This window comes from Sebastes umbrosus, chromosome 3, assembly GCF_015220745.1.
Source record: "Sebastes umbrosus isolate fSebUmb1 chromosome 3, fSebUmb1.pri, whole genome shotgun sequence".
NCBI classification, from domain to species: domain Eukaryota; kingdom Metazoa; phylum Chordata; class Actinopteri; order Perciformes; family Sebastidae; genus Sebastes; species Sebastes umbrosus.
In genome coordinates, this window is record NC_051271.1 from 11,886,524 (window position 1) to 11,906,404 (window position 19,881).

Here is a 19,881-nt window from a genome sequence, read left to right on the forward strand (position 1 = left end):
ATGGGAAGCCAGAGGAGGAGGAAGAGGAGGGGAGGGGGAGGAGAGGTAGAACATGTCAATGCCTAGTCATGTTATGTAATCTGGAGCAATAGGAGGAGAGTGAAGAGGGCAGAGGGTGTGGCACTGCTTTCTAACTAACTCAACACTGTCAAACCCTTATTTTTCAAGCCGACGTTGATCTGACAGGTCATACGTCAGCTCTGCACCTGTCATACAAACACTGTTGCTAACAGTCAGTGTTGTCGGCCAGATTTCAGTAGTCTACACAGAGCTTTTTAAACTACGGCAGTGCCAAATTAAACTTTCCATCCATACCTTGATCTAATTGTGTCTTTGTTACATGCATCATGAGTTCAGAGGGAGAACGTTTCAATAAAGGGCCCTTTCAGTTGATATTGTAAGAGACAGATTAACAAAGAAAAGTCAGCAGAGGCCGAAATATTACAACTTTTAGTTCCCAGTATGAGTATAGCTCCAAAAACACTCTATGACACCCAGTTTTTTCCAGACTTGGCAAAGCTCCCACAGAAGACATTTTACAGCTGATTTCACAGGCTGTGTAGCTACTTCCCACGACATGTAAAGTTGGTGCAAAGCCCCTTCAAATAAAAGAGTTTTAAGTTATTTAATTAATTGACGATTGAGACCATAAACTCATGTCTACAATATTTACTGGGGTAATAAATCAAGGGAGAAGTAGGCTCATTTTCTCATAGACGTCTGTACAATCAGACTTCTTTTTGCAACCAGAGGAGTCGCCCCCCTGATGGCTATTAGAAAGAATGCAAGTTTAAGGCACTTCCGCATTGACTTCACTTCTCAGACCCGGAGGTTGCCCACTGACGCTAGCACTAGCTGAGTCAACTGAGTTTGGAAATAACTGAAAGGGTTCGTTCAGATTTTTTGCACTAGTGTTGTATGTATACTACCGTGTCCTGCGAGGAAAAATTACTGTTTTTGTCAATGGAGTCTGGTGGCTTTGAAGACAGTGATATAACGGCTTCAGTTCCCCGTCAGAAAGGGCTGTCTGACGGCGAGGTAAAGCGGCTGTGCACGGAAGCAGTGCGAAAACGTATTTTAGCTAAATGTCCCACCTAAAAAAGATCGATATCCGGATAAGTGTACACTATATTTATAATAGTTTCACATCTTTACCTGGCCATCAGACAGCTTTCTGACGGGGAATTGAAACCGTTGGTTCGCTTTCTTCAAAGCCACTAGACTTCATTGTTTGTGTTATTATGCGACTCATCCAAACTAATGTGCACGTCCACACAACAGTGCATTGTTTAGCTTCTGTGTTGGTTCTCATGTCTGCTTCTCAAAACTGGGAGCATGGCGACTGCTAAGTTACTGTCTGTAATACACTGACCATAAGGATGCATCTATACTGTACATGTAGCAGCATCATCATGCAGAAACCTATGTCAGGTCACGTGGGAAAAAGATTTTTTGAAGGGCTTGGAAAATAGCATTTTGACGCTAAAACATACGTACTTTGATCAAAATTTGAGTGTTCGGATTTTAATACATAAGGAAAACCACTGGGAAGCTACAGAATGATATAAAATCCTCAACAGACCTGCCCTTTAAGTGTTTATTCTTTACCATATGATGCATTCCTACACAACCTTACAGGGCTGTCTTTAGTTGGCAAGGAACCAAAATGAGCTTGAATGCACACACACACACACACACACACACACACACACACACACACATACGCATGCACACACACAAGCGCACTGTGCCGTTCTGGCGTCCTGGGCAGGCACCCAAACTGCGGACAGCCCGGCCTGTGTCTCAAGCTGGGTTTGTGCTGTTTTCTGTGTGTGTGGCGTGTTGTCGCCATGTCGTGGCTTGTGTCCTATTATCACCCCTCTCCCCCTTCCTCCTCCTCCTCCTCCTCCTCTGCCTTTCTTCCACACACACACACACACACACACACCTCTGCCCCCTCCTGGACTCGGCCAGCAGCCAAGACTGCAGCACTGGGATACTCGATTCACTCAGAGTGGTGGGGTGAGGAGATGGAGGGGGTTTAGCGGTGCCCCCCTTCCTCGCCTCCAGATAGATGCCCAAAGATGAGATCTGTGTCCCCAGGATGAAAGCTGCGCTGCGGGGTCACACTGAGACACAAGCAGCCTCCTGCTCTGGAAGTCTCCGACTATCCAGGCTGATGCTGGATGTTGAGGAATGTGGCTTTTAGACCAGCAATAAGTGTGTGTGTGTACTGATTGTATGCATGTTGACATCCATGAAAAACACAATTTGTAGCCAAGTACTGACACGGAAACTTTAACTTCCAAAAAATTATTTTTTATTCTGAAGGACCAATAAAATTATGGCAAATATTTACAAATAATTACTTCTTAGCTTCACATTACAGGTACATAAATGGAATAATTCACCAACAACAGTCACTCAGGTGGACGGATGGACAGGTACACAGACTGAGTATGAAGAGATGCATCAAGCAAACTGCAATTTAATATTTCACAGTAAACTCAAACCCAGGAAATAAAATAACAATAATATTAACAATAGAAATATGACAAAATAAGCATAATATCAAATTCACCATTTATTTCCAGTTTTCTGAACAAAATTGGTCACAATTCAGGAACAAAAAAACTAAACGAAAAAAAAACAAAAGAGAGAAATCAAGTGATATGATATCTTTGGCAAATTCGCACTGCAGTAAAATACATTCAAATATTAAGACAACACACAACACACAAAGAGAAAAAACACCAAGTTTTGTTTGCAACTACTAGAAAATCGAATAAAAAACATACACATTTTCTTAAAGAAGCATTTCTTTTACTTTTTTTTTAAATCCTCCCCTCCAGAATATTTGAAGGCATTTCTTATCTTCATTTTGTGTTTGTATCTGTAAGTCTTTTCTGCTATTTTATATGTTTTGTACAAGAATCTATTATTTAAAACAGGCATCACAGGCTTTGGTGAATGTTACAGATATGTTTTCTTTTTGTCGCGTTTGATTTTGAAGAATAGAGCAAGCTGAATCGTTGAAACCTAATTTCGTCTTTGCGTTCTGATGTAATTCTGTCTTTTAATTGTACTTTTTTTTTTTTACCAAAACATTACAGATATAAATATCTCTTTAACACCCCAGATAGGAAGCCATGGACACAAAAAAACTCCAGATTGTTACACGAAAGGCCACAGTAAGGTGAAAAATCATGTTATCTTTTTTTTTTTTTTTTTTGATTGAAACATCTGCTTAAAAAGCACAGTTGATTTTTGTAGGCTGTGTTATTTCTCCTCTTCCACAGTTGAATAATATTAAGATGTACAGAACATTGTAACACTTCAGTATGAGATCTGTCCAGAGCCTAGTTATATCAGCAAGCATGAAACAGATTGTGCCACTAATTGCTGTCAAGATGTGATGCTGAAATCCCCTCAGGTTTTTACGAAGGCAGTAGCCATCTTCATGGATTCATATTGAGATACAGTCAGGCGGTGCACACTCGGTGAGAAATCATAATAATAAAAAAAAAACTAATTTGCATTTATTTCAGTTTCCTATTTGATTTGGAGCTGGGATAAAAATGCAGGATGCGATTGCATTTTCATGGACAGTAAACTGTAGCAAAGCTGGAAATGAAACGTCTTTGTCTGATCTGAAACTAGTGTTTCTTTGTGGTTTTTAAACGCTCTACAGATACATGAAGAGAAAACAGAATATGAGATGCGATCTCGCAGAATATTCTTGGCCAAATAAAGATACCGGCAGCAATATTGCCATTGAAATGACCTCGCTTTGGCACAAAACACCCTGCTTCATTCCTATGCAGAATCTCTGACAGGACAGCGAGCATCACGTCTGAATAGTCGGAGAGCAAAGTAAGAAAAGGGGATTAATAGGGCTGTCTGAAGAAAGAGGGAGGACTTTTTGAGGAAGGTCACAGGCCTGAAATCAACAGAATAGTTTTAATATTCCTAATCCTGGTGGTGTGGCAGTGCTACAGGAGGGGAGGAGAGGAGAGAGTGCATGAGATGTGATGAGATTAGGGCTGAGGGAGGGGGAGAAAGAAGACGGGATGAGCTTCTGATGGCACAGCAGGTTTGGCCTCCCCTGGGGAACACGGGGGCATGAGAGGAGGGGCGATCACCACTCCGCAAAGGACAAAGGGAGGGAGAGTGTGTGTCTGTACTTATATTTATATATATATATATGTGTGTGTGTGTGTGTGTGTGTGTGGCCTCTGCCCGCCGTGCTTCCTACACTACCACCCACAATGACAGTCCCCCCTCATCGCTGCAGTCAATGTCACGGCTGCCAATCGAAAACGACCGCGGGCCAATGAGAACCCGTTCTCTCCCCATGTGAACCAATTAGGTCAGAGCAATGGCAAGGCAAGCTGTGTCACTATGAGATGCATAGTTAACAAATAATCCTGTTAATGTATGGCTGGATTCTTGGCTATACACCGGAGAACGAATTTGGCCTGTTTGGTGTCGCAGCTTCTCGCGAGCGGACACAGGAGGCACGACTGGATTCACCTCCTCAAGGAGAACGACTTTCAATCAATATTTCTTCATGTTTACAGTAGTGTGTGTGTGAGACAGTGTGTGTGTGCGTGTGTGTGTGTGTGTGTGTGTGTGTGTGTGTGTGTGTGTGTGTGTGTGTGTGTGTGTGCGTGTGTGCGTGTGTGTGTGTGTGTGTGTGTGTGTGCGTGTGTGTTTGTGAAAAAAGGGCGTAATTCATTTATAAGACGCTCTGGTTGAATAAAAAAAGCAATATTAATGAACAGACTTGTAACATGTCTGTTGCTTACTTGGCTTTTTCTGTATATTTTGTGCCTTTTTTCGCTGATCATCAGCCCTGATCCGTGGCTGTATAGCACGTATATCACGTATATCACGGTCCTGAATGGATATTTCTCATTTCTCTTGTAAATCTCAGTCAGAGATTTGCTCATAAAATGTGTCTTACAGAAGAATAATGATTAACTCAATTGATGGATGGTAGGAAATCTTCTTAGCAACTCTGAAGCTGTAAAAAAACCCGGTTTTAACAGGTATAGTGTTTACCACGTTCACCGTGTTAGTTTAGCATGACCAAAGTATTCAATAAATTTAAATTTTGACCTGATGATGCTGCAAAGTCAGAGGATCACTTTACAGTTTATCCTGAGGGGAGCATGAATGTGTGCAACAACATTTCATGGCAATCTGTCCAACAGTTGTTGAGATTTTTTCTCTTAAAACCACATGCCAACCTCGTGGTAGCACTAGAGGAAACGTCAGTGGATCACTAAAGTCATTAGGATATATTTTCTGGGAATCATGAATGTCTGAATGTCCAAATGTTGAGCCAATCTATGTAGTAGCTGTTGAGATATTTATTCACTGGCTAAGTAAAAAAAATTGACCTGCTGGTGGCGCTAAAGGAAAAGTCAGGGGAAGGGCTTTTCTATAGGGAAGCGTATTGCTGCCAAACCAAGAAAAAAAAACAGATCAGTATCACGTTATAAAGTGAAAAGCCTATTGTTATAACGAGATGTTTTTTAATCACATTATTACGACATGCAAACGTACCACATCATAAGAAACTTTTTTTGTTATAACAATATACTACATATCTTGTTATAACGTGAAACTTTTCATGATAAAACGTGATAACTTACAAAATGTTTCACGTTATAACGTGATCATCACTTATATTGTTATAACGTGAAACAGTTTACGTTTTAACGTGAAATGTTTTATAACAATACGTTATCAGGTTGTGAAAAGTTTCCATTAAATAAGATAAATAGTATATTGTTATAACAAGAAAAGTTTTGTGTTATGCAAGTTGTAATAACATGAAAAATATCTTATAACGTTATAATGATAAACTTTTCACATTATAACGCAATACGTTTTTTTTCCCAGTGGGGCAGCAATACGCTGCCGTACTTATATGCGCTCAGTGCTGCCTCCGGTGGCTGGAAGCTATATTGCAGCAATACTAGCAATTAAAACTGTAATATCTCATTTATACATCCTCAGGCTACCAGAAGAGTCCTGTGCCACCTTTGATTTTACATTTGCTAATATTGACTTTAATGAAACAGACCTTTCTTGGAATATATTTAGATTTTTGTTACTTTCCAGCCGCCATATAGCTGTCGTTTGTAGATTGCTAATTTTCCATCAGATGAGTTTGTATTTGTCAACATTATTCCCGTCACAAATTTTATGAGCAAATCTGTGACTGAAATGTCCGTGATGAGTATGTTTAGGGTGCTGGATCAGAGCTAGGTCCTGTTATCAGAGCTGTAATGTCACTACGGAAATCACTGGTTGCTACTTATTTGTGGAAGGCTTTATATAATCTACAACCCTGTGTTCTCGTGGGCAGATAGGCAGAGTTTTGTTTAAGGAGTTGCAGGGAGGGAAGCTGAATCTTGTTTTAGTGATGCGTGGTCAGTCGGGGGGTGGGGGGGAGTTGACATATAAAACTAAAGGCACTGTCCTTGTTTTCAGCTGGTGTGGTTCAGGTTCAATAATGCCTCAGAAAGATCAAGAGAGAAAAGACAGAAACAAGGAAAGGCTCCTGCTGCGGTGCACGCCGGCCGCACAGCAGGCGAGCCATCATAGGAATCTGCTTTAGAGTTGTGCGCACACAACTTTTAAGGTCTACAAATGTAAAACTCTATCACTATTTCAAAACCCAGAAACAACAAAGATTGAGAAACTTAACAGCTTTGTTCAGTGTTATAGGTATATGTTTATATAGCTATATTTTATGTCTCACGCTGCAGATTTGGTGCCTTCAATCTGTTAGCTAGTAAAACTACACAGTAGCAATGAAGCGCTACGGTCAGCCACACATACCCGAAACAAACAAAAAGATATGTAAACACTTGCAGACGATGGCTAAAACAACACCACACACCTCTTAGTCTTTTTATCGTAAAGAAAGCTTCATCACTAAAATCTAAATCCAAAAGTGAATAATTGAAATTGCTATTTGACATTGTGACTTCTCTTCTCGTTCACTGATTACTGTACAAGTCTTGTATGGACAGAAGTGAGACAGGAAGCTACGTACAGGTTTAGGAAGATATTGCCCTCTCACAAGATCAACGCCGCGGGCCCTCAAACATTCGAGAGGGATAAAAACACACTGATTTCAGATCAGCGCCGAAGGGCAAATCTGTCCTACTCTGTCTGTACATGATGGGTAAGGCCTCGACCCTGGTGTCATACATTGTCACAGCGCAGAACTGATGCAGGAGACAAACAAAAATAAAACACTTGGTTTTTTTTTTTCACGAAAGCAATGCTTTTATCGAAACAATTTCAGGGTGTCAAACAGCACAAGGACAATCACTCAAAAGGGGGGAGAAAAAGAAGAAGTAATGGTTCTAAAAGGAAGTCCAAAAAGTAATATGGCGCCTTTAAATGATGATTGAGTCTCTTTGTGCTTTTGTAGTTAGTCAGCCGATCCACTAGGGGGGGCCCATCTTTGGGGAGTTTAAAGAGAGAAATAGAAAGAGAGCGAGAGAGAGAGAGAAAGAGAGGGTGCCACTGCTTCCTGGCTCTTCTTATCAATGATCAGGAAGCAGATAAAAAATGGCGTCTTATTCAATGGCACCTGTGTCAACTGATACCAGGCAACAAACTATAAACAGGAAAATCAGATCATATTTATAAACAAAGATTTCTTTTCATATTGAAATTTTTTTAAGATTTCATATTTCACTGCATCGTCGTCATCATCATCATCACTATTCTAGCACAACAGCGTGACACATATTATAAATCATTACAGGCATTCACTCTCATCACGGAGTGCAGCGCAGAAAAGCTTCTTAATATATTACTCTGTGTCTCCTCCCATTATAAATAGCTCTTGATCAGGACTCAATCTTGGCTGGGGAGGCAGGATAGCACCTTCCTGTACAATAATGCTTCCTGGTGGATTTGATTTTGGTCTGATGTGAACGTGTAGACTGTTCATTTTAACAGTAGAGGGCTCAGATTTTATAGGCTGTGCTTTTACTGAAAGGCCAGTCAGCGGCATTCGCTAGCGTCGATGTTAGATGTTTTGTGATAGGCTACACATTGGGATCCGGCTACAACCGCTGGAATCGAGCGTTTGCTAAAGCGCACCCCCGAACGGCGATTATCCAATCGTAGCTTAGCAACCATAACTAGGCACGGCAGGCCTGTCAAGCTTTGGATTTCTCCACATGTTGAAGCGGTGTGTGCATGGGGCTGCATTTAAAGAGATTGGACGGCTGAATCGTATCTTCTAGCCTTTTTCAAAACCATAAACAGAAGAGCAAAGGTGTAATGACAGATTAAACGATTAAACGGCCAGATTTGCTATGGCTTTTGTGCCTGTTTTTATTCAGCAAAATAGATGGCTGTCAGCTGCCACCGATTCAACTGTTATCAGGCCATTAAATAGGCATTATCAGTCGCTATAAGCACCATAGCTGTGGGTCAGTAGGGGCCTACTCAACCTACTACATTGTAAAAGTGAAAGCAAAACTTAAAGCAGCTGGTTGTAACATGTTGTAAAACTGAATGAAATGTTACGGTTTGAACACAAACAAATAGGCTTCTTTATGTTTAGGCGACAAAACTACAACTTCTTTAGTTTTAGGCAACATCCATCGCACCCAATATGGAGTTTCACGCTGTCTATACTATAGCACCTGACTTGCACTTATGCTCCTATCATAATTAATACAGTTGCTAGACGTCGCTGTCGTCTTCTTTTATGCCTTCTTTCAGTTATCAACCATGTGAATATATGATAAAACTTACTATTGGGTGTAGCAGGCATCTATGGTACGTATAGAAACTACTAACGCCTATTTAATAGCCTGACAACAGTCTAATCAGCTGGCTGGCTAGAAAAGCTTCTTTTTTTTCTATTTCCTGTCTGAAAGGACCCATTGTTTTAAAAACCCCTAAAGTTTAGATGGTAAAACTGACACTGGTATCATTGTAAACCACATATGTGCCGTGCGAGAACACAAAGCTTGACAGGAATTAACTGGCAGTAACTGAAGTGGCCGGGCTTAGTGGACGGTCAATTGTGAAACTGAACACTCTCATTGAAAATGATGGTATCTCATTTATCAAGCATTGTGATCCCGGGGGAAACATGTTAAATCCACAGTAAAGAGACTGGAATGATAATGATATTGGTGATTTTGGTCATTCAAAGTTATGAGAATTGGATTGTCTTTACTTCACCATAGCATGGCATAGAAAATTGATTGATTGATGTCGGGGCATAAAAAGACTGTTTGTTTGAAAAGCGATTTTGCTCTAATTAACTCAAATAATTTCCTCAAAAATATTCCCAACCTGAAAACATTTCACCCAGAAGATCACAATACAGTTTCAATTACTGCTGCACACTGACGTTTTGGATTTGTAGATGAAAAACAAGATAGGGATACCAAGCCTTGATTTATTATGGGAGGGTCCAAATTCACTCGCCCCTGACCTTTCCTATATCTATCAGTTATTGGCACGCCATGCCTGTGTCCTCACAGTAATGTAATACGCAGTTTGTCAGTGTCGCAGCCGAGCAGTGCGTTTGTTGGCTTAAGTGTCAATCAAAGAAAATTCAAACTTCACTGACGTTAAATATTTGAAATCTTCGTCCTCATTGTCGTCCGTGCGTAGGCAGGTTTTTACTGTGCAGTGCTGGTGCTATCCGTCCCCTTGTTCCTCCCTCATCTCCTTCTCATCATCCTCCTCGTCTCTTAGTAGGAGGGGTCAGTGGCGGTCGTAGGCGGAGGCTGTTGCAGTGGCAGCAGGGCCCGCCCCCCGTGATGTTGTACTGTAGTAGTACGGTGACCCTATAAGAAACATGGAAACAAATCTGTCATTCAATTTCTCTTAAAGAGACAAGAGACTAAAAAAAATATGTATTTTTTGATGAGTCCATTCTATTGCAACATGGGTCTTGTTTTTGTAGTTTGGCCTTTTTTTTGGTTATGATATTGTTGTGCTCATCAATTATTTAAAGCTGCATTGATATAATTTATGGCCACTGGGGGGCAGCGTAACAAGCTCTAAACACACGTTTACATATTATTACCAGTTGGCAACCTCCTGGTCTGAAAAGTGAAGCCAATGCAGAAGTGCCTTAAACTTGCATTTTTTCCAACAGCCAGCAGGGGGCGACTCCTCTGGTTGCAAAAAGAAGTCGGATAGTATAGAAGTCTATGAGAAAATGAGCCTACTTCTCACTTGATTTATTACCTCAGTAAACATTGTAAACATGACTTTATGGTCTCAATCGCTCGTTTCAAGTCTTCTTCAATACAGCATGATGTTCATTTAGTAAGTTATGGTCCCATTTAGAGTAAAATAGATCATAAAGCAGGGCTTTAGGGTGTGGCTACCACGGCGCTGTCTGGTCTGGGAGTTGTCCGCTTACAACTTTAACTCTTTCACAGTGTGTTTTCTGTTCATGAAAGTTAATTGTAACATTTTGGTCGCCTAAAAATGTCTTATTCAACATTCATGTCACTTCTGGTTGCAAAGAACCAAGATGGCGATGACAAAAATGCCAAACTCAAGGCTTCAAAATGGCAGTCCACAAACCAATGGGTGATGTCACAGTGATTATGTCCACTTCTTATATACATCCATCCATCCATCTGCAACCGCTTATCCCGTTAGGGGTCGCGGGGGGGGCTGGAGCCGATCCCAGCCGACATTGGGCGAAGGCGGGGTACACCCTGGACAGGTCGCCAGTCCATCACAGGGCTGACACATAGAGACAGACAACCATTCACACCTACGGGCAATTTAGAGTCAACAATTAACTTAACCTGCATGTCTTTGGACTGTGGGAGGAAACCGGAGTACCCGGAGAAAATCTGGATAATTGGCTTATTAGCAGCTAAATGATTGCCAGCTAGCAGAGATGAGACCAAGGCACGGTTTTGGAAGTCACAAGTAAGTCTCAAGTCGTTTGGTCCTGAGCAGGTAGAGTATAGTGTGTTTATCAGAGCTTTTTGCTGAAAACAGCAGCCTGCTACATCTGGAAACGGGGTGGTGAGAGTGAATAAAACCGTAAATTTGTGGGCCGGAAAAGCAATATATAGCTTCTTAGAGCTGCAAGTACTTTCTCTTCCAAATACATGAGGCTAATCTGGGGATTTAAAAACTTGTATGATTGTCTCGTGCTTCTACTCATGTTTCTTTCCCTGTTGGACTTCTGCAATTAACTCGGCGAGTTCCATTTTTAATATCAGCGATAGGAATGATGGTTAAAATGACAGAAATAAGTCCCAGGTTGTAATAAATCTGAATTATCCTTTAACTACTTTAGGGTTACTGAAATGCAGTGTAAATGTAGAATGAGCAGCTTCAATTTTCTGTTAAGATTATATTTGAAGTTGAATGTGAGGAGTGAAAGGCAGGGATGAGATGACATGAGCTGATGAAGCTAATGACATGAACAAAAAAGAGTCTCCTTGTCGTGCACAACCAATAAAATGAACTCAGTCTACTTTCTGACAGTCGTCTCATCATCTCCCACCTTCACTCTTCTCTCTCACTCACACACACACACACGCACACACACACACTATATCTAAGTGACAGTCTAAGCTGACACACTGAGTACAGCTCTACTACTGCTGATCCCTTGAGTCTATTCTCTCCTCAGGGAAGAGGTCAATTCAATACTGTAACCCCAAAGACACACAGAAACCCACACTCACACACCTTTGTACACAGCGTCTACACACACACACACCTGTCTCTGTCACTTCCATCAATCAGCCCAGCTGTGTGTTGACAGGTTATGTCTGTCCACAGTCCAGGTAATCTCAGGAGGCTCTTTGGGGAAGTGAGGCATTAAGCCGGCCTGACAAACTATTTAGTCTCAGTCAAGACTTCAGACGCCCTCTCTCCTCTTTGCCTCTTTTTTTAAAAACTCCCCTTTCTCTCATTTGTCACCTCTACTCTCATCCTTCCCCGCCTTCCCTCCGTATCACAGCGTCTCTGTTGCCGCTGCCATCAATCTTAAACCTTTCAGTGTCTCCTAATGTGCATCTTGTCCTCATATTATGTGGCCGCTCATCCGTTATCATACTAAAGTTGCCTTACAGTCTCTTCCACCGTCGTTTCTCCTCATCATTGCACCTGAATCATCACACATACTTGTTGCTTGTGTTTACTCTTTCATTTGCTTTCTTTTTCTCTCTCCACCTACCTTGCATCTGTCCTGCCTGGCTGGTGAAGAGACTGGAGGAGCAGCCGATTTCCGTCCCCAGGAGAGACCCATAATCCTGCTGAAACACTGGGGACATAGGGATGGAGGGAAGGAAAGAGAGACGAGAGGTAAGGAGAGGAAACGGTGGAGGGGTCACTACAGGTCATCACAGCACTGACCCTTCTCACCTATTGACCTTTACGCCGTCACCCGCTCACCGTTTCACCTTTAAACGTGACCCCTTAAATGACTCCCCAGACAATGCCTTTGACACTGACTGTTTTTGGCTCGGGGTTAATTTTTCCTCTTAAACAAGGATGCAGAGATGTCAAGACAGGGATGGGATGTCTTTCACTATAACATGTGCAATCATGGTTTTTGCAAGGTGAAGTTGGTTTATGTGTTTCATCTTAAGGTGATTGATGGATGAGTCTTTAATTGGCAATAGGGCTGTGTTTTGGTAAGAATCTGGCGATACGATACGTATTGCGATACTGTAAGTAAGGCGATATATTGCGATTTTTTTTTTAAATCAAATTTTACTGGGGAATACTCACAGTACAGAAGCTAAAGTCACTTAATGTCTGTTTCACTGGGACTTTAAATACCTGACAAATCAAGGTATTTCATCACGTTTATGCAAATATCCAATGACACATAAAGCGGTGCTGCTCATTACTATCCCGGATAGGTTCAGTAATGATATGGCAACATCTCTGCTGGTATAGCCACAATGCAACATGAGATTTTATTGTTCAACAGAGGACATTTCTGGTGCACCTCTTTAGATTGTCTGAGAACATGTTTTTAAGACTGATGTCACATTGCCTTTCAAAGTGGATTAGTTCATAGGCCATAAACTGATGCTCATTGTGGTTTGGTAGATCACTGCTTGCGGCAGTTTGTTTCGGTCATAGTCGTTCATAGATGTGAGGGTGACTACTAGAGGTACAACGGTTCAACAAGTTTCGGTTTGGTTTGTATTTCGTTTTTCGGGTCATGGTTTCGATTTGTTTTGCACATTAGGGAGAAGAAAAACATAACCATTTCTAATGTGTTTGAACTCTAAAATACATAAATAGATACACTGTGGAGCTGTCCTCGACCAAAGAAATTCTTAGTCGACTAACACTCGTATCCGATTTTGTCAACTAACCCATTAGTGGATTTAATTCACGGATCTTTCTCCACAAAGAACCACACAAAAAGCACCACTTGAAATCTTGTGCTCATAAGTTTCTTGGAAATAAGTCATTCAGCATGAATAAAGCATACAAAATGACTAATCTACGAAAGAAATCTTAGCCAACTCAGACCAAAACGAATATTTGAGCCCTCGGTTGATTTTTGAACGTCATTGAATGGTTAATTTTTTTACGGTTCGGTTTTCATCCCTTGTGACAACATGAAAAATTATAAATAAGAGTGAACTTTCTCCACAATAACTGTATAACATGAAATCCCACAAATCCCAAAATGCAATGCTGATGATATGCAGATAAATGCCTGTTAATCTGTTCCTTCAACTCTCTCTCTCTCTCTCTCTCTCTCTCCTTTTCTTCAAATCCATTCACACCCCAAATTGCAAGTCCTTTAAAACATCCTTTCACAGAACCATTAGTATGTCTGTGATGTATTGTACTGCATAGTACAATACAGACAGAAATGTAATGTAATGAAAGAAATGAACAGTGGGGCATGAAAGATACCGTGTATTACAAGAGAATATTAGAAAGGTTGGAGCTGGGATGTGAGGTAGGATGAAATGAAATTCATTGATACAATTATTGATGCAGTTCTGGATGTAGAGATGTGGGATACACCTACCTAATAAACTTGGGTTCGGAAATCTCCACGATTCGTTGTATGTGGAATACTGGGGATGGGAATATGGACTTCCGGAAAAATCTCCCCCTGAAAGAAAAGAGTATGTTTAGAACCTGGCAGAGGATGAAAATGTCTGTTTCTTTTTTGTCAGTTTTACTGAGACTTGACTTGTTTTTGAGCTACCAGCCTTTGCTAGGAACAATCAAGCTGTAGTTTAGTGCAATCTAGACTTGAATTTACATTTCAGTGTGATCATATTTTTTGTTTTCTGTTAACGAATGTGTAAATCAAGTTCATGATGCACTTGTGCACATTGCAAACAGTGATTAGACACCTGAATAAGGTGACTATATGCCAAAGTATCTCATTATATTCTAGTGACCGTAGTAATTATGAAAGGAACAGAAGCAGAAGTCAGGCGCCGTAAAAAGGGGCGGCTGTGGTTCAGAGGTAGAGCAGGATGTCCACCAATCGGAAGGTCGGTGGTTTGATCCCGGCCAAGACACTCAACCCCAAAATTGCTCCCAAAGGCTTGGCCATCGGTGTGTGAATGGGTATTTAGATTAGACCCTGATGGCATCTTGCATGGCAGCCTCTGCCATCAGTGTATGAATGTGTGTGTGAATGGGTGAATGCTGACATGTAGTGTAAAGCGCTTTGAGTGGTGAGAAGACTAGATAAAGTCTAAATAAGTGCAGGTCTATTTACCATTTACCAAAAGTGTGAAACTCCATGTCCATAGTTATTTTAAGCCAAAAACACAATATTTTCCCTAAATTTAACTAAGTGGTTTTGTTGCCTAAACCTAAAGAAGCTGTTTTGTTAGTGTCCAAAACACAATGTTTCATTTAGTTTTACATGAAAGGCCTTTGCACACCAAGTCCGTATTTTTTTTGTCCAAAATTGTCGCACATTTAATAACAATAAACGTTGTGTCAATCACGTTTACATACCGGCTCCGAAACTTTCGTCCGTATTTAAAGTTTTCGGAACGGGTTCGATTTCTGCGTTTTTTTCGCATCCGTCGAAAGGCAAAAGAGGGTTGTTTGACCACTCAGAGCCACCGTCCGTGCAAATGATAAACTGATTCACTTTGTCTCCCCGCACAAAGCACTTCACAATAAAGAAATAAAATAATACAGAGATGCGGAAATTAAAGCTAGATTGTGGCAGGTGATTGCAGAACAGCTTAGAATCAGGGATGGTTGCAAAACAAAGGATGTACGAAAGATTAGACAGTAGTGATTGTGCTCTCGGCAGCTAAACGATAGCTTCTTCCTAATGTCATTCATTCATCAGCCCCGTTTGGGACTAGCGCTACGTATTGCATCCATGTAATTAATTCAGTTTTGTCCTGTATTGCGAATTTTCGCAACAAATTGAATAATAAAACACATCGGACTCAGTGTGCAAGGTTTCTGTGCGTGACGTTTTTTATCGGATGACTGATTAAAAAAACCGCTTATGAAAAATATGGACTTGGTGTGCAAAGACCTTTAGAACGTGTTGTTTTTAAGTTTCGCTTTCACTTTTACAACATAGTAGGCTCCTAATGACCCACATCTATGGTGGTTATAGCGACTGATTTTGTATTTATTTAATTAGCGCCTATTTAATGGCTTGATAACAGTCGAATTGGGTGCACAGTTAAAGCTTTTAATAAGGTGCAGGAATGTTTTGACAAACGGCGTGTTTTGCTCTGATGTTGTTAGTTGCTGCTCCTCATTAAAAGCTTTTAGTATAACTGCATGCTTTCAAGACCTCCAGAACATAACGGAAACACTCCGAAAACCCAGTCACATCTGGGATACTAGTGTGCACGCAAAAGCAGTGATTTTATTTAAATGACATTTAATGTTGTCATTTAGATTTAGGGACTTGCTCAGATTTTATTTTGCTTACAGTGAAGCTTTAACATAGTTTTCAGCAGAACGGTTTGCAGACTAGTTGAGAGTGACTGAACAGGAGATCTCAGCGAGAGTGTAGTGGTCCTCTCGTTCAGTGGATGATAGCGTAGCTTTTCTCCCTCATTTACTACTTGCTGTCTGGGGTCTACTGTTCCTCTTGTCTTCCCCTCCCACTCCTCTCTTCACCCCTTCCCCTTTATTTTTCTCTCTCGTCCTCTGGCCCGCCTGACTACAGCTCGCCCGTCACCCTTCACATCAAAACAACATTCTTCCCCATTTCTTTTTTTTTCTTACATCTCTCCGCTGACTTGCTCTCTTTTTTTCCCACTCTTTTGCTCTTTCTTTCTTTTCTCCTGAACCTTCACTCCTCCCGGGGGATCCCTCTCCCATAGCTGACAGTCACAGACCCTGATGCCCCCTCCCTCCAACCCCCCCATCCCCATCCCCATCCCCATCCCTCCTCTCTCCCTCTCGTTCTGTCGGTTCTGCCTCACTGCTCCTCTACACCCCCTCTGAGTGTCAGCCCCCCTGCTGCAGAGAGAGAAGAAGAACAGCAGAAGAGAGTTGCTTGCTTAATGAAGGTATGATATTAGACAGAGCGGACAAAAAGGAGGATAATTTGCCTGAGAAGTGCTGAGATAAAACATGGCGAAGCAGGAGAAGCAAAGTTGGGAGATTATCTCCTCCACTCGCTCCAGTCAGCTCGAGGATTCAGGCAGCTTCCAGTATTCACTGAGAAGAATTTAGATGTCGAGACTGTTTGTGTGCGTGTGGATGTTCAAAACCCAACAACTTTTCTTTCTCGCACTACCCTTTCTGTGTGTGTGTGAGTGTGTGTGTGTGTATCTGCGTCTGTCAGGTGGGGTCGGGATGCGGTCTCCATGGCATCCCTGGGTGCGAACATCCTCCCCTTGTCATCACCGTAGTGACGGCAACGTGTCAGGTTGTTTAGGAGATGAGGGGGGGTGGAAGGAGGGGAGAGGAGGCTCAGGGGTCTCCCTCGTGTAGCTCAGTGTCAAGGTCGCACACACACACACACACGCACACACACTGTCAAAAACAAACACACACAAACAATCGCATGCCAGCACACACATAAACATACACCAACCCAAACACACACAAATATGCTGTCAAACCTGAGGACAGGACGGGGTGAGCGCAGGGGGACAGGGCGACAGGGTTACCCATCTTTAGACGTGCTGTTCCTACATGTCCGCTGAGAGTGTGTGTTTGTGTGTGTGTCAGCCTGGGAGTGTGTGTGTGTGTGTCACAGACTGAATGATTGGGACAACACAGAGACAAGAACTTGTAAACAACATTGTTTTGACTTTGTTTCACCGCCGTTGTCGCTTTTGTGTTTCACCCTTTTATTTCTCTGTGGTATACTTCACACTGACCATGACCACCACTGCAAGACTGAGAGAGAGAGAGAGACGGAGAGAGAGACTGAGAGACACACACAGAGAGAGAGAGAACAAGAATGGCGGTCCAGGATTGAAACACAAAAGCGGCGTAGAAGGAGGAGTGGAAGGGAATGAATGAATTAGTCGTGGGTCACTGGTGATTCTCATTAAAAACAAATTACTAATGTTGAGGAGGGACAGCTGTGCTACTGTGGCTGGTTTCTAATGATACACAGACACACACACACACACACGCACAAACACACACACACATACGCACACGTATAGATGCACACACACGCCACCCCCTGGGAGCACTGTCAGCCATAGTGTAGACGGACAAGAAGGAGGAAGTGGCTAAGTACACCCCCTGAAGACACACACACACACACATCCAGTGGGAATTAAAACAGTTACAGATCTTCTGAGATGACGGGTGGCGAGAGATGACAGAAAGCCAAGTGCGATGGCACTTTTGGTAACGAGAAACGGAAACACTGAAACTGTTTGAGTCAGTGAGTGAGTGTGTGTGTGTGTGTGTGTGTGTGTGTGTGTGTGTGCGTGTGTGTGTGTACTCACCAGGTACCATGCCAGTGAGGGAGGGGGTGGAGTAGCTGCCCTGTCCGGTGGGAGGAACATGAGGAGGGTAGCCTGGCAGAGTGGTGCTGGCGAGGTCTCGACCTGTAATCACATGCATACACACATATGTATGCTACCATCAATACCTTCCTGCTATCAATATTATTGTTATCAGTGTCGACATTGTTACTTTCATCATACTTGTACCTCCTAGCTCTAATCTCTCTGTTAGTTATCATGCTTAATTGTTATTGTCCTATACTGAACCAATTAATTTATGGCAACAACACTAACAATTATTTTCATTATCAGTTAATTTATCGTCTTGTTTTGTGCAACCAATAGTTCAAAACCCAAAGATATTCACCTTGTTTACCATAAAATGTAAGAAACTAGATAATATTCACATTTGAGGAGCTTTAACCAGTGATTTTTTTTTTGCCATTTTTGCTTTAACTTTTATAAGTTGATTATCAAAATTGTTATGGTTGTTACTATTCTTTCGTCCATCGGCTAATCGATTAATCAACTAAAGACGGCCATACATGATCGGCGGTAAAATCGCTCTGAGCTGGCTCTTCCACTGTTTTCATTTGGCGCTACCCTCGGTGTGGTGCACTGCTTGAAATTGCCACCGGGCGCTACACTCAAAGTTTAAATTATTTCAGCTCTGACCTCAGTTTGACCTTTCAAAGCGCAACCAATGAGATAACAGCTGCAACTGTTGTTGTCATCGCCTAGAAACTGTGAATGGCGTTGTTTATACCTGCGCAAGGCTCTGCACCCTACCTCGCGGTGAGTGAAGAACAAATTTCTAATCATGTGAAGGCAGCTTAATTGTTGCAGCACCAAATTAAAATTTTACATGAGGTGATTTTGATTTCTGAATTTTGATTGTGTTAAAAAGACAAGAGTGCATAGTCATTCACTTCACTGTTTCAAATTGTACATATGACCTTTTGTATTTGTAATATTTGCACAGCAAAGGAGCCATAAAACAGGATTTAACATAAGTGTAGCTCTGTCCACTTAACTTATAATCTACTTTGGTCTAACTGCCATATGGAGATCACGGTGACCATGGAGACCATGAAATACTGGTCAACATCTCGACTTTTAAAGGAAAAGAGATTCAAAACAGACTTAAACGTAACATATTCCTGATTGTGCTGATTTCAGTAAAAGGAAAAGCAATGTCATAGCCGACATTCTGACGTCATAGCAGGAAAAGCAAAAGGTGTAATCAGTAACATTAACAATAATATCATTAACATTGAAGTGTCCCAGTGAGCCACAACAATGACAAGATACCTGAATAGACTGCAGATATTATTCATGTTATTAATTACACTTGTTATGCTATGAAAAAGGGCAATTACAGTGACAAGTGAAGTTCTATTTGTTACTATTTGTGACTTTCCTCCCCTGACAGTAATTATACTAAATACTGAAAATGAACGTAGCGGCATTTTACTGTTAAAATGCTGCAAACATCACCTTGAGAACTCTACACCTCATGCAGGATGTTTACTGAAATATTAATGCAAAAGCACATTTAAGATGTCCCTCTTTCTTTTGTTTCTTTCTTCCTTGTTTTCCATCCGCTGACATCTATTAATTTACCAGCTCCCCCTCCTCTTTCTACCCCCCCTCTTCCTTCCTCTATCTGTCACTTGGTGGATAGGATATATAACTGCATTAGACTACATGACAGTGTGTCGGCCCAAATCATTTCTCTATGTTTGCACGCAGTAGACATTGGGAGTGCGTGGAGAGGGAGCCCTCCATTCATCATCATCATACACACACATATGCATCGACACCCTCCTCCTCCTCCTCCTCCCTCCCCCCTGCACACACACATTTATCATCATCATAAACAGCTCAGATGCTAACACCATCAATCCCATTCACTTCCCCTCCACTTAACCACCACTAACTA

General features: G+C 41.7%; 1 protein-coding gene across 4 annotated transcripts in view; it reads right to left on the bottom strand.

The window, feature by feature from the left end:
- Positions 1-9,434: 9,434 nt before the first annotated feature.
- pax5 (paired box 5) overlaps positions 9,435-19,881 on the bottom strand; it is a 64,189-nt gene continuing 53,742 nt past the window's right edge. For all 4 annotated transcript variants that reach the window (XM_037764984.1, XM_037764982.1, XM_037764985.1 and 1 more), the window contains exons 8-11: positions 17,940-18,041; positions 14,048-14,134; positions 12,221-12,307; positions 9,435-9,848 (exon numbers count right to left, since the gene is read on the bottom strand). In XM_037764984.1, coding sequence (XP_037620912.1) covers positions 9,766-9,848; positions 12,221-12,307; positions 14,048-14,134; positions 17,940-18,041 — 359 coding nt within the window. In that variant the 3' untranslated portion in view covers positions 9,435-9,765. The remainder of the gene's footprint in view (positions 9,849-12,220; positions 12,308-14,047; positions 14,135-17,939; positions 18,042-19,881) is intronic.